Genomic DNA, 15,506 nt, shown 5'->3' on the forward strand with positions numbered 1-15,506 from the left:
AAGGAAGAGAAAAGAAAGAAGGAAAGAAAGACACAAGAGGGAGTGTAAACTCACCCGTAGGCAGAAGAAAGAGGAAAGAATGAAGGAAAGAAAGACAGAAGAGGAAGGAAAGAAGAGAGGAATGGGCAGACACCTAAAGCAGCACTACATCGAGTGAGTGGATGGTGAGCATCCCCACCTACCACTGAAATGGCTTAAATTAATTTTTACTAGTTAGTACCACTACCTCACCCCATTCTTGGGAAGGAAAAAAGAGGTTGGGTGATGATGATGAAACTCTGCTGTTATTGATAGGGAAGAACAGTTTTTGATGTTGATCAGCCCCAGTTAGTCTGGCTGAGCAGACCCATCAACTGCAGGCAAACAACCACCCCTGCAGGGATGTCCTTAGCAGTGAACTGATGTTCCCTTGTGGCTGACAGCACCTCACTACAGTTTGGCATGGGGAATAGTGTGGTGGTTTGGTTCCTGCATGGATGCCACATTTGCATCTCTCCTCCCAGTTAACAGGCACTAACTATAGCAGGCTCCACTTAACCCCCCAGTTTGGTCATATTGTTATCATCCAGCATTGTAAATGGTTTCTTGGGTTGCAGGAAACCATTAGGCTTTTCAGTCAGTGTAGAGCCACCTAAAGTGGAAAGAAGAGTAATAAAAAGTGACAGGAAGGAAAGGAGGAGGGAAGACACAGAGACTCAGTGAGACAGGGGAAGGAAGAAGTAGGCAGCACAACATCAAGTGAGTGGTTGATGGTTGCCACCTAGGAAGAAGAGTAATACCCACACATTCCTTGAATGTTTTTGAAGACGGTTGAAAAGAGTGGGAGTTTAGATATGTAAACCCTTCTTGTGTATGTTGAGATAGGGATATGGCAACTTTATTGATCATAATCTATGTTGCAAGCAGCCTTGCACTTCCTAAGGCACAGGAAGGGAGAGATCACTCTGTGGGTTACCTGTACCTTTCTCCTCTGATTAATGTTTGCAGTGATATTTAGAGAGACATGCTCTGCATCTTCCCACTCCACATGAATGCAGGAGATATGATAGATTGTTCATATTGCTTGCATGTGATTATTCTGTGGTGTCTGATTCATGCACTGTTTTATGAATGAGTAATAATAAGAATTTTTTGCATCATTTGCATTTCCCACCCTTTCAAATGTTGTCCTGCCCACTCATTCTTCATCCTTCTTACTCAACACTCAATTCACTGCTAATGAAGTTATTGTTGGTACTGATCCCAAGCATTATTATTCACTCTGCATTTAAACTTGGGCACATTCACTTCTATCCCTCTCTGTAAGTTCAGCCATACTGTCCCTAACATTGAAGTGGAGCATTCCCTAATCTCTTATCAACTCATGGCTGTACTGGTGTTTGTCTCTCTTCATCTCCCTTTTTTATGAGCTCCTCCTTTTATCCTCCTGTTTAATCTACCATTTTTCCACTTAGAAAATGCCAGTATTTCAGTGTGATGCGAGGATCCCTTCCCATCCTTTTAGACCCAGCACTCAGATCCTACTCTATCCCACATTTTATTGTAAACCTGTATTCCTCATACCTCCCTTTCTCAAACCCAACTGTTGGACCGCTCATAACTGATGGGCGGCTCCTCACTTGCAGACAACAGCGGAAAGGAGAGGGAACGCCACATGGCTTTTGCCCGATATGTCACCTACGCTGGCCTCACCCTCGCTACCTGCATCACATTTCAAAAGAGCACCGTCATTGCTGCTCTGGTTGGAGCGAGTGTGGCTGCATACATCGGGCTTTCAGAATATTATCTCAGGGACAATCCTCCCCCGCCTGTCACTCCAGAGATTCCTGCCTCACTGTTTGCCTCTCGCCATGGTGTTACAAACTAGGATATGTTAAATCTGTGAAGTAGATTAACCCCTTCAGTGAAATGGCATATTTGTAATTAATGCATGCTACCTCTGGATGATTACAATATAAGGATAAATTTTAAAAGAGGAGGTGTTAAATATAGTCCTCATTAACTCCCTTGTCACTGTAGATCCAAAAAAACAACTATCATCATCACTCAGTAGCAGGAAATTACGTGAAGAATATCCTGTGATTGAAAGGGCCAAGAAATAATGAGTATACCCTACTGTTGGCTGACTTGAAGATGAAGATGGTGGACTGACCAGTAAATGTGAGAAGTGGAAGTGAGGTTGTATATAATTAGCCTTGTTGGATGACAGGTAAGTTAGGAAGATAACTGGTAGAGAAAATCACCGAGTGTTGCTCGAGTGTCATACTGAAAATGCAAATTACAGTACAGAGAGTGCTATCTATCCAATATTTAGTAACAAACAAAGAAATTAAAGTATGGTAATAGTTTCACAAGTGGCTGACATCGACAGAAGCTGTTAGAATAACAAATATGTTAAAATAGATTCTGTGAAAATGAAATAGCTGTATTTCTACAAACTGTTCATTACTCCTAATGTAGGTATTTTAAGATACCAGTAACAACTAGAGTTATTTTTACATAGGTTATTCAGGAATATGAATGGGTTTCAAAATGACAAGTTTAACATTGTCATGGGTGTTTTAGATAGCGTTTAGGATGATATATGAGTGAATATGTATGTGCTACTTGAATCCAGAAAAGTGGTTTTCAGCCCTTTTCACTCCAGCCCCCCTTGAGGAACTCGAATCATGGCTGACTTCAGTTTTCTCCCAGACTCCCACAAATACCAGTTAATAGTGAATATAATCATCATCATCATCTTGCCTTTTTTTTTTTTTTCCTTCTTTTATTTGTTGTTGTTGGCAATTATTGGTAAAGTATCTTTACTTTGTCATCTTACATTCTACCAAATCAGAGTAAGCAGGGAAAGTCATATTTATTATAGATTTCTATTTTGAAAGCTCTTAAAACCTGTAATAGCCTGCTGTGGCTTGGGGTTGAAAACCACCAGTTTAGGTGAATTTGGAATCATTGCTGTTGCTGGAGGGCAAGATTTTGTTTGATTAATATAGTATAGTAGTGATAGTAAAAGCATATTAATGTATAATTGATGATATTGGTTAGTACGTACTGGTATGGCTTGTGTTTGCAGAAAGTTTTAAATAGTGGTAGGTGCCAAAAGTATTGGCAAATATCTGTAACTGTTTTTTTGTAGCTTTTTGTATTTATAATCTCACCAGCTTATATATACAAGACACATTGTTGTCACCCACTGTAGGAACAGCACAAAGTTTACATTATCGTACTGAAAGGACCGTAGTATTTCTCTTTTGCATTGGTTGTCTTATCTTTTTTGTGCTGCCTTTGTGAATGTTTAGTTCTTGTATGTACAGTATATTTATTTATGAAGTTTGTTCCCCGAACATGAAAATATTGATGTATACAAACTTTATTCAGCATTGTGCAGCTATTATAGAAGACTTCATGGAAGTTTATTAGTTTCTACAAGTGTTGGCATACAACAGCTTAGAATATGATGTGTACTTTTCCTCGATCATGTGCTTTCTGTTGGAATAGCTTGTGCATTTATCATTTTTTATGTATATACTATATATTGAATGACAAATATGTGTGTATTTTACATTGTGTAAGCTTTTTTTTTTTTTTTTTTTTTTTTTACAGGTCCCTCATTCTTTGAAGAATGAGTTATTTCTTAGTTCAGTGATGATTAGTATTATATTTTGTTACCAAGGATTATTATATTGGTAATGCTATATGTTTTTGATAAATTTATGTTTGCATATACTCATTGGCTGTATGCTTTAAAAGTGCATGTTTGGTGTGCTGTTTGGAAAGTTTTATGGAAAAAAAAACAAAAAAAAAACATGAACCATGAGATCAGATTGGTCTAACAGACCCTTCATTCCCATATTACTGTTGTCTGTCTCAAAAGTTACAACAGAGTCCTAAATTAGTCTTTTCTTTTAATAATCAGTGTTGTTGTACATGGCACAAACCACAATGGAATTAGCGGCATTGAAATCCAGTGTCAGTAGCTGTTAACAGATGTATTTAACAGCATGCAACTAACATTCACTCAGTGGAAATCTACTGGTCCAAGAGCACAAGTGAGTGTAATTCACTTAACATGTTGTATGTATATATATATATATACTGTACAGTATATATATTTTTTAGCAGGCCACCATGAAGTCTAGCACTATCAATCACGCAGGTGTCTCAGTTTCCTTATCAGACATAGTTACTTAAGTGTAATAAGTAATTAATATATTTATCACTAGTCTGAAGTTACTACTTACAGCTCACTTTCATGACCATCAACATTACCATTGCATTTACCCTGACATCTCTCTAAGCAAGGGCATTTCTAATGGTGGGAAGATTATGGCCAAGACATCTCATGCAGGCATCTACCTGATTGAAATTTTATGTGGTATTCTTACCAGGTTTTTACCATTTATCAGTATAGTAGTGAAGGTTGCAGTGTAGACAGATTTTGATGTCATTATGTATTGTATGAGTTGGGAGTATGTTGAGGTTTCACAAGTTGTGCAGTAGATTATGGTAATGTTATTGGAAAAGTATTACTGGTACATCCAATGCTGATTCCTTTTTTCAGTGAACACTCCTTCTCACTTTGTGCAATATTCCATGCAGTAAAGAACCATGTGTAACTGAAATATCCGCAGATAAGTAACCTGTTGGAAAATTGCAACCTTAACCCACTAGCTCCCAGGGCTCCTGTGTGAGGGACTGGGCTGTAAGGGTACTATGTGTACTGCCCTCCACCTATCGACTCATAGTTGCGAAGCTCGTAGGTCCCTACCCTGGGGTTTCCCCCTCTATTAACTTTTGAAAATGCCCAGTTCTGTCCTATATTGAGGACACTGGTCACAAAATGGGTTAAGGAAACCGATAAATTTGCCAGTGTTTAACCCATTAGCTCCCAGGGCTCCTGTGTGAGGGACTGGGCTGTAAGGGTACTAGGCGTACTGCCCTTCGCCTGTCGGCTTATAGTCGCGAAGCTCATTGGTCCCCACCCCGGGGTTCTCATCTTTATTAACTTTTGAAAATGCCCAGTTCCAGCCTATATTGAGAACACTGGGCACAAATGGCTCAATCGGTAGAGAGGTGGCCTGCAGTCCTAACGGACCCAGCTTCAAATCCCGGCTGGGACAGGGAACAGTTTAAGGATTTGAATTTCATTAAATCAGGCTTTATTGATCTACCAGAACCCCCCCTACATGTCGTAAAAATACCTCCACTAATACCAATACACCAGTCCTGTATGAGACAGCCCTAGCATGTATTCAATATGAACAGTGGGTGTTAGCACCGAAGTGGTGACATGTAGAGGTGTATGTTATGTAGGAGGATTGTTGGGCCTTGATAGCTGGCTGTTAAGCCTATGCCCAGAGTTGGACACAAAAAAAAAAAAAAAAGAGGGGGGGTGACAGACCTCCTTCCCTTATTCTCACTCATTGTTCATGTCATATTGACACATTCTTTCATGGTATGGAAAGTCATAGTTCTATTGTTAACATCAGTAGAGGTACAGAACATAAGGCTAATATGAGGAAAGTGTTTTAAGAAGGTCCTTACATTGGATGTCCAGATGAGAAGGAATATTATGTTCTTGTGAAAGCAACAGCGTGTGTTAGGTTCTTACGTGTTTTAACAGTACAGTACAGTACAGTACTAGCATTTCCTCCCTGTTCCTCTTTCCTGTTAAATTTTCTTTCCTTACCAAATAGTTTTTGAACCATCAGCTTCACAAAACACAATGTAATGAGGTGAAGTGCCCCTCTCAGCTTAACAGAGTACATCCCAGGTTTTACCTACTTCAGATACCAGCAAGAGTCATGCTTAGGTGTACAATATTTTTTAAAAGATCTTAGGATAATTACAGGATGTTCCTAAAGGTACATAGCACCACAGTTACTATCCATCTATGTAAGCCAGAAGCCTTAATCCCGTAAGGGGTGGCCACAAACAAATTGCCTCTATGTCACCCTGTCCCCTGCCATATTGATGCCCTCCCCCCAGCTCATACCCCCCTCTCTTATATACCTCTCCATCCTCCCATCTCCTCCTCAGTCTCCCCTCCCTTTCCCCCTGTCCACCTCACTCACATACACTCTCCTCATTTCTACAGTAGTGTCCAGCTTTACCATTACACTTAGCCATGTGTCCACTTTTCCCACTTTAATCCCAGCCCACTAAGAAACCCAGTATGCAAAACCCTCCTTCTGTAATTACACACAAGGAATAAGCCCTTTTCTACAGTGTCCTCATTGTTATATCTCACATACTAAACCATTCCACTTTAACATCCCAGTCACTTCATGCTCTGCAAAACCTCAGTGCCAGCCACCAATTCCCCTCTGCACCACAACTGATTTGGTCTCAGCCGTACCTCCACTTTTTCTCCCTGTTGACTCCTTAGTTGAGGCAGCTTGTCATGGTCCTCTCTGTCTCCGCTCTGACTGTGCCACCACTGTGGTAACCCCTTGAATTTCACACTGCAGAAGCTCTGTTGTGTGCAGACACAGCCAGCACAATGCTAGCCAAAGACTCCTGGAAAAGGATCCACTTTCCCAGTCCCAGCTGATGTAACACCTCCCGGTGGAATTCAGGATATATACCAGTATTTTATTGCATATCACTGAGTTTTTTCCATGACACTGTACTCATGTACCAGTTTAAATCATGGTAAATCATGGAGGGCCACATGGAACCCTGCTTATGTTTGCCCTCACTGTCTTCTGTCTCCAACCAGACACAACGTGCCCTCTACCACCACGAACCTACCAGATTTAAACACCTAACTTTCTTTATTACACACATCCCCTGAAAATTTGAGCATGCCTCCATGATCATATTCCCCACATGCAATACACTTTGACTGCCTGTCACACTCCCGATCTGCAATCTGCCTGAAATGCCTTGGTAGCCTCTGCTTAGGCTCGTGGCTGAACTCGAGCCCAACCATTCCTTCACCACCCCTCTTTGTGCATCTCATCTTTGCTGCATGAAACACCCTGAATGGATGTCAAGTCACCTTGGAACGAAGTCATTCACTTCATCTCTAAGTCTCCGATGATAACTTCGTGGCCTTTGGGTTGCCAAGGTCCTCCCTCCAGTGGACCCAGTTTCTCCTTCCTCATGATCTCACTCCCAGTGGAAGGCCTTGTCTCTGCTACCCACTTCTCTGGTAGGCCCACTGCTGTTCTCTTAGTTGAACTAACTGTTCCTCATGATTCCTTGAGGCTCAGGAGAGACCAATGAATGGAATCCCAAATCAACGCAATACCTTAGCTGCGTCTGGTACCTCCTCCATATCTTCTTCCTCAGTGACATCTGGTCTCTCGTCTGGTGTGGCTCCTTGCTCTGGCACCAAATGGGATGTAGATTCCTGTGCAACCAGCCATGGATTCAAATTGCTCCAGTACAGCATCTTATCCTGCCCTGATTCACCTTCTGGACACACCTGATATACACCATTAACATCCAACACCTACACCACAACCCAGACCTTTTCTTCATATTTTGGCTGAATCTTGTTCTGTTCCAGTATATGATGGTCTCATAGGAGTACCCGTTTGCCTTCCTTTAGCGATGATGACCTTGCCATCTCTTGCCGTTTCCTTTTATTACCTGCATGATATCACTGCCTGTTCCCTGCATGTGCATTCCAAGCTACCTACTGGGCTGCTCTCAACCTTCTAATCCACTGTTCATGGGTGCTAGCTACCTCTTCTGTTCCCACACTGAATATTTTTATGGAAGATGCTGTCCCACTCCACATACCAAGTAGTGAGGTGAGAACCCTGTCACCAAATGTGAAATGCTATTGTAATTGGCTGTCAAACCTGACAAAAACCTTGACCAATGTCGACTTTGCTCCATGCTGTGTAACATTCAGTTAAACTGTTTGCAAGTGCAATTCCTGTAAGGGGGATATAGGGTTGTTTGAGACTTGTCAGCTCCTGCACCTTGGTCACTGTGAATGCTGTCTGGAGTACCAGACCTATGGAAGAGCTCCTTCACTAAAATCTGGGCAGCTCTCCCAGCTTTCTGGTCCTTGTTAGGGAAGCCAAAGCAAATTTACTGAAAATAGCTGTCACCACCAACACAATCCCTTTGCCATCCTTGGCAGGATTGATTACCTTGAAGTCCATGGCAGCGTCCTCTCGTGGTCTGTTAGCGGCCAGTGTCTGCACCATTGTTGTAGCTCATGCACCTTCCTCCATGCCCATGGTATAGATTTTACACTGTGCATTGTGTTCCTTGACTTCCCCAAATAACAGCAGTCAGAAGAAATGGTCTTATAATAATGCTGTAGTCCTGGCCATGTCTTGATGACCCCTATGTTCATGTGCAGTGCTCAGTACATCCTTACGTTGCCCCCCAGGCGGAACAGGTTTCCACTGACCTGGCCTTCTCACAGACCCTCTTCAGCAGGTCACTCCTTGCCTCATGGTCAGTAATTTCCTTATTCTCCACAACAGCTGGAATTCAGTCAACTGAAGTTGGGCCTTCAGCCTTTCACAGTCTAACTGCCCCACCAAATGCAACCAAAGAGAAACTGCTACAGTGCAAGAATTATTGTTCGTGTGTGTGTGTGTGTGTGTGTGTGTGTTTTTTAAATACAAAAAAGGGTTTGATTTTAAAATAATTGCTGTAGCAGTTCATCACATAATGAACTGATGTATAACAAGACTAGGCTGTACACATACCGGGAATTCTCCATGCCATCTACTCTGCTGGATCCAGGCAATAGTCATGTGATATACTTAACCCTAGAATGCTTACGTCGGGTTAATTTCCTTGTTCGGCGATTTATTTATTTGCCATTTTGATATGATAAGAGCTTTGGAGCTGTCCTTCCCTATACCTTTAATCCACCCTACCCCCTACCTACATAGGTAGTGGTGTGGCTTCATCTCGCATTTATCACCATGATATTTGGGTTTAAAGTGTTTTTTACCTGACAAAAGCATTTGTGTTACATTTTTTTTATTTTTGTGTTTTCCTTTTTTTCCAGGTGTATAATTAGTTTCTGATTAACCCCTTAAACGCGGCCGTGAACAGTCAACCCCCCCCCCCCCCAAGTGGCGGGGTTGTATCACGGTCTGAGGACCTGTAGGAAAATATTAGCCAAAAATCAGAGATTAACCCTAGAACATTATACTTGGTATGGCAGATAGTACTTACATTCAGCTTTCTCCAGAGACAGGTGTTGAGCCTTCGTGGACTACCCAAGGACTTGTGGAGACTTGCAAAGTTGGGTAACCAAATCTTCACTTTCACACCTCCAGCAACCCGGTTTCCTCTCTACCACAGCCCCATTCTGTCACAATAAACTTTATACTACAACGTAAAGGTAGTTTGGAACCTGTATTTGTACAATATGCACTGAAAATAAGGCTAAAATCAACGGAGTGTATGGCCGACATGCACCGCGGCGGCGGTCTTCCCGTCACTCAACAAACATTTCCATTTTAACACCTAAAAACATGTATACTACATTATTTTCAATCATATTACTTCCCAAAAGATCACCACGGCGCGCTTTTTATTCTGCCTTACGCCCGCCACTTTATTCTCGTTCCTGTCGGCCGCTTGCACTGACTCGGAAGAGCTAGAACTCGCCATAATGTCACTTTGAAAGCCTGCGGTAAACTGACGCTAAACAGGGGCAAACCGTGAGAAAAAAAGCTAGTGTTACAACTGGGGAAACAAGCATTTCCTATTAGCATAAACTGCTTGTGAGAGGAGAGCGCAGATTTACAGTTCTGAGTGCTCAGAGCGCTGCCATGTATCACAGCCAGGCTGGCCGGACCGAGGTGGAGGGGGGACGGGGGAAAAACGCGATACTTGGCAACAACTGAGGTCAGTAGTACAAAGGTAAAGTATGCTAATTGTAGCCAAAGGGTGGTGGTACTGATAGACAATACCAGCTGGAGCCTGCTTGCCCGTGGTTATTCAAAATGTACTAGAATCGCAAATGCGACGATCCGCCGTTATGTCCTTTTTGCCGAGCGTCGCAAACGAGACAATCCGCGTTTAAGGGGTTAAATCAAAGAGACTAAAGGGTGAAAACAATCTAAAAGAGTCTAAATTGATAAAAAAGGTGTTTCACAGGTATCTATCTATCTATAGCCCGATGCCCTAATCCCGCAAAGGGTGGAATGTGGATTAAGTGTTTTTTACCCGACAAAAGCATTTGTGTTATTTTTTTTTTATTTTTTTTTTTCAGGTGTATAATTAGTGTATGATTATATCAAAGAGACTAAAGTGTACAGAGACTAAAATAGACTAAACTGAAAGAAAATGTCGAAAAAAAAAAATTCTCCCGGCGAAAGCAGTACTGTGAGGATAATAACATAAGCATTCTAGGGTTAACCAGGTGTCCACTTTCTCCTCTGTAACCCCAGCCCACTAAGAAACCCAGTAAACAAAACCCTCCTCCCACAATTATACACAAAGAGTAAGCCCCTTTCTACAACATCATGAGTATTGTATCTCACATACTAAACCATTCCATTTTAACATCCTGATCATGGCATGTACCACAAAACCTCAGTGCCAGCCACCAGTTCCTCTTGCCACCACAACTGTTTTTGTCTCAGCTGTATCTCCATCCCTGTTGACTCCTTGGTTAAAACAGCCTGTTGTGGTCCTCTCTTGCCTCTGCTCAGACCACTCCACCACTCTGGTAACCCCTTAAAACTCACTGTACAGAGGTTGTCTCTCACATGTACAGTCATCAGAGCACCAGCCAAAGACTCCTGGAAAAGGATTCACTTTCTCAATCCCAGCCACTGTAACTCCTCTCATTTTATGAAGGATATGTATTTTATTGCATATCACTTCATTTTTTCCATGACACAGTCACATACCTGCTTAGATCAATGCAGATCCTGGGGAGCCATGTGCAACCCTGCTCATGCTTACCCTTACTGCCTACCGCCTCTAACCTGAAACAACGCACTCTTTGCCACCACCAACCCACCAAATTAAAACACCTAACTTCCTTTATTGCAATATATTAATACTATTCCATCAATCCTTCTACCACTGACATAGCCACACCTCACCCTGATGTTGTACACTCACAGTCACCCACCAGCCTCAGTATTATCACAGCCATACTGAGTTCATTTCAACAGTGCTGAAAACATTGGTTTATTCAGTGGGTGATATCATGAATTTTAATAACTAAAAGCATAAGCAAGACATATGAAAAATAAATACTTTTCACCCCTTCAGAATGGTGAGGGCATTTAAAATTATTTTTGCATTCATCTGTTTTATTGAGCTTCAGGATACCATTTGTAGTGAAGGGGTTAATAGAGGTGAATTCTAAATTCAGTCTGATAATACTTTCTGAGCTGTATAAGTTGTCAGTCATGAGCAAGAATATGGAAAAACAGTCATCAGTGTGGTGAAAGAGGAACAAAAATTATGTACTGTGTACCTGCTTTCTGTTAGTTTCTTTGCTGTTGACCTTCCATTAATGGCAGAGTCATTGAAAATCACATGTCTAGCTTGTCATTGAATCTAGCTTATGCTTAATATACATAATGTATTGTATATTGACTGGTGAGTGTAAATTATAATTTGAATTTGCACCAAACCATCTTCAGATTTAGGTGTCATTGGTATTATATATCCACCTTTTTGGCCTTATGTAACTTGTCACCTATTCTCATCTGGTCAGCTGCATTACTGCAGATCCGTGCAAAATGTGTAAAAGGAGGAGTGTATTCTGGTAATTTCTTATGTTCCCTGCTTCTTTTAACTGTTTTTCTCCATTACTTTCTCCTCGTTTCTGTTCATCATCTCTCCTGTTTCTGCTTTTTATGTCCATTCAAAGGCCGTCTCTTTTACTGCTTTTATTCTCTTTTATCCCTATCCCGTGTCATGTTTTCTCTGTATGTACTTTTCTTTCTTCCTCTTTCCTCTTATCTTACCCATTTTTTTATGTCACTTTCTTTGTCTTACTCTTTAACTGGCAATTTTTTTCTCTCTTCCCACTCCCTTCACTTTCCATGTTTGTACTTCAGAATTAATCCAGTACAGGTTCTTCCACTGTGTAAGTTATTGTAACAAAAATATAAGGAAATGGAAAGTTTGTACCAGCTGTAGATAATATGTTCAGAGTGTATAACTGCAGTACTCAAAACTTGTCAGGACTCTTTGATATAAATGTGACAGGTTAGTGTTCATATATATATATAACACCAGTCATTGTGGAGGAGCAGTACTAGACTGTTCACAAAAACTTTTCACACTGTTCTCTTCGTTTACTTTTTTTGTTAATATGGATTGAGTAAAATGGCAAATACTAATTTGCTATGTGGATTTTATGAGTATGTTTATTATCTAATCATTTATTGTCCATCAGGTGTAGGAGCCCAGGTTAGGCCACTTGTATCACACATTTAAGGCAAGAGTGACCAGTTGCTTACTTCTGGGTGGTATTACGTGAGCAATAAAGCCCAATGGAGAGATGCAAATGCAACATCTCAGTAACCAAACTTCCACACTAATCCCTGCGGCCTGCTGTGGCGAGGTGCCATCAGCTCTGGTTTACTGCGTGAGATGACCCTGCAGGAATGGTTACTTGATCAGACAGACTGGGGTAGCATAACAACTATAAAGCAACAACAACAACCACCCTTTGGATGTAAACCTGTATGGGCATTAACCCACTAGACCACTAAGCATCCAGTTCATTGTGTGGTTACCACCCATCTTATTAAATGGTTTCCTGGGTTGCCCAAAACCATTTGAATTATTACTCTGTACAGTAACCTGATGTCAGCACTACAGCAAGTGACTCAGACAGATGATGAACAGTGATTCTCAATTTCTCATTGATTCAATATCTAGTGTAATTCTGGTTGTTGTTTTCATGCATGTTGATTAACTTAATACCACTCTTTCAAAAAGAATATTTTTATGGTATACATTGAAGATGGGAACAAGAAGCATGGCAACAGCTGTTTTAGAAAAAACTTCATGGTCACTGTATTAGCAGCAGTCAACCCAACAAAGTCCATTTAGTTGTTAATGATGGATGGATGTTTAGAGTTAAGTGGAACTTGTTTTTTGGCATCTGCCAATGAACTCTGGATTTTAGCATAAGGGCAGGTCTTCAGTGACACTTTATATCACCATCTTGCTCCCACCCAGCAATTTTGTTGATCCTGAAACAATTCATGAACCCCTTGAGTACAGTGATGTTTTTTATATATTACTTTTGCTCCCACCAGACATTTTTGTTCAGGAAGACTGCCTCGCAGTGAAGAGGTTATTCTCTTTCAGAAAAGTAGGTTTGCAGTATATATAAATGTACAGTTGGGATAAGTTTGCCTAACATTTTTGCCTCTTATACAGCGAGCTCTCACCTATTGCGTGAATATTGTCCCTGGAAGGTCCCGCTTTATGAGATTTTTGCATTATAGGGCCATATGTTTACATGTTAAAGGGTTTCATGGTACCCAACATAGCCCCAGGTTCACCTCTGGGGCAATTTTCAGGGATTTTTCCCGGCACATTTACCCACCTAATAATGACTTCTTTACATACAAACACTGGAGGATTCCTCATCTTGAATTGAAGAGGTTGTGGTCTTGCTGAGGGGAGGGGGAGTGGGGTTCTGAGGCAGGGCAGGACTTCTACTGGTCCCCAGGTGGCCAAAGAAAAGAGCAAAGATAACACATAGCACAAGTGGAGCCAGAGTGCGGGAAGTGGGTAGGCCCAAGTGGGGTAGGAATGCTCAGAGGACCATGACGACACCTCGTGCAGACACGTAACAGCCATACATCATTGGCTGATGCAACCCGCGCTATGACTCGCAGCCAGCGTTATGTCTGTTCCCACCACGTTATGACCAATTTTTTCTCGTAATGACTGTTTAAACCATAATTTGTGGCCTCAGTTGGCGTAATCCCTATCATCGCAATGTAGTACAGTTTTCCAAGGAAGATGGGCAGATTTTTTCACCCGCATTTTGTCTGTCATTTTCGCATTTAGACCATTTCGTGGCCTCAAACATTGCCTTCTGTGTTATGTGAGGTTTGCGCACTCTGATTGCACGTTAAGTGAGAGCTGACTGTATTTTTCACTTTTGTTGGGTAATACTTTATTCCTAAGTTGGGAGAGACTTGGCATGTTTCTCTGCCCATAGATAATTCTCTGTGATATGATACAGTATATTAAGGAAGAGAGTAACAGTAGATGCATCAGTCTACATAGTAGGCAAATTTTTGTCCCAGGTTGCACAGTGAATGTAATGACACTGATACAGCATACATTATAGATAGAGCAAATAACATATTCTACCACACATCTTTACCTTTTTCTGTAATTTTGACAGATGAAGACACTGTAGAAGATGATGACGAAGATGAAGACAGAAGAAAGTCAATCCAGGGTATAGATGTCACCAGCTCCACAGAAAATGAAGAGAGTGATTCAGAATATAGAAGGGTAGAACTATGATCACAGGTGTTTAGGAAATAAAGTTAAATAAGAATATTTATTTAATTAAGAAAAAAAAACTTGTTACCTCAGGATAACACATGTTCTGTTTGTTGGTAGTGTTTCAGAGTTTGTTGTGTTTATATATATATATATATATATATATATATATATATATATATATATATATATATATATATATATATATATATATATATATATATATATGTACCCACACATACATACATACATACAGTAAAAATCGATTAACCGGCATCTGATGCATTGGCACATCCGCACAACCGAAACGCAAATTTGATCCAGCATGGGGTCGAAAAAATTCCGGATACCGGTCGTCCCCCTATAATTCTTAATTAGTTCTGTACAGCACAGGATAAAGCAGTGTACGCAGCTATGTTTTCAAAATTATTTTGGCTTGTAACATATGGTAAATTTTTCTTTAAATAATTTTTGGTAATGTTTGCTGGTTTGTGTTCGGTCCTGTACAATTTCTCTTGCTGTCTTTTTGTGTGTATTGTAGTGTACACTCACAATCACTAATTTCTGCTCAGGGGTGCTCCTTCGTACCCCCATATACCCAGGGAAGACGGGAGGGGGGGACGAAACGAGCACCACCCGCCTCTACCCCAGCTCCCAACCCTCCCCCATACCCCTACCCCTCCCAGCCCCCCACTCGTCATTCTTAATAGGCATTTACATCTCAAGCTAGCCTCATACTTTACACTCATAGTCACATTACTAATACACAAATATAAAACACTAGGATATGTAAAAAGTATATAATATGACTATAAACATGCTGCAGCAAGAAATTAATGCATTATAATGTTGGCAGTAAAACAAAAACATTAACAACGGCCATCCCAGGCCTCATGCGTTGGGCGTTTGCATGCGTCCGTGTCTGTGCCTGCGTGTCTGGGTGTGTTTATGTCTGTTTTTCAAAGTGTGTGTGTGTGTGTGTGTGTGTGTGTTTGCAAAGCAGTGCACCCAACACAGGAGGCAAACATTTTTATTTTATTGTCAACGTCATAATGCATTAATTTCCTGCT

General features: G+C 41.0%; 1 protein-coding gene across 3 annotated transcripts in view; it reads left to right on the top strand.

Moving 5' to 3' along the window:
* Window positions 1–14,467, top strand: part of Creld (Cysteine rich with EGF like domains) — a 98,699-nt gene extending 84,232 nt beyond the window's left edge. For 2 of the 3 annotated variants that reach the window (XM_080283678.1, XM_080283679.1), the window contains exon 8: window positions 1,626–1,997. In XM_080283678.1, the coding sequence (XP_080139804.1) occupies window positions 1,626–1,867 (242 nt within the window). In that variant the 3' untranslated portion in view covers window positions 1,868–1,997. Of the gene's footprint in view, window positions 1–1,625; window positions 1,998–14,332 lie in introns of those variants that run through there. The other variant, XM_080283680.1, reaches the window with a different exon arrangement.
* Window positions 14,468–15,506: the final 1,039 nt, after the last annotated feature.

The sequence above is a fragment of the Coenobita brevimanus genome, chromosome 98 (genome assembly GCF_032717465.1).
Source record: "Coenobita brevimanus isolate Jiangsu-jjx chromosome 98, ASM3271746v2, whole genome shotgun sequence".
Lineage (NCBI taxonomy): Eukaryota > Metazoa > Arthropoda > Malacostraca > Decapoda > Coenobitidae > Coenobita > Coenobita brevimanus.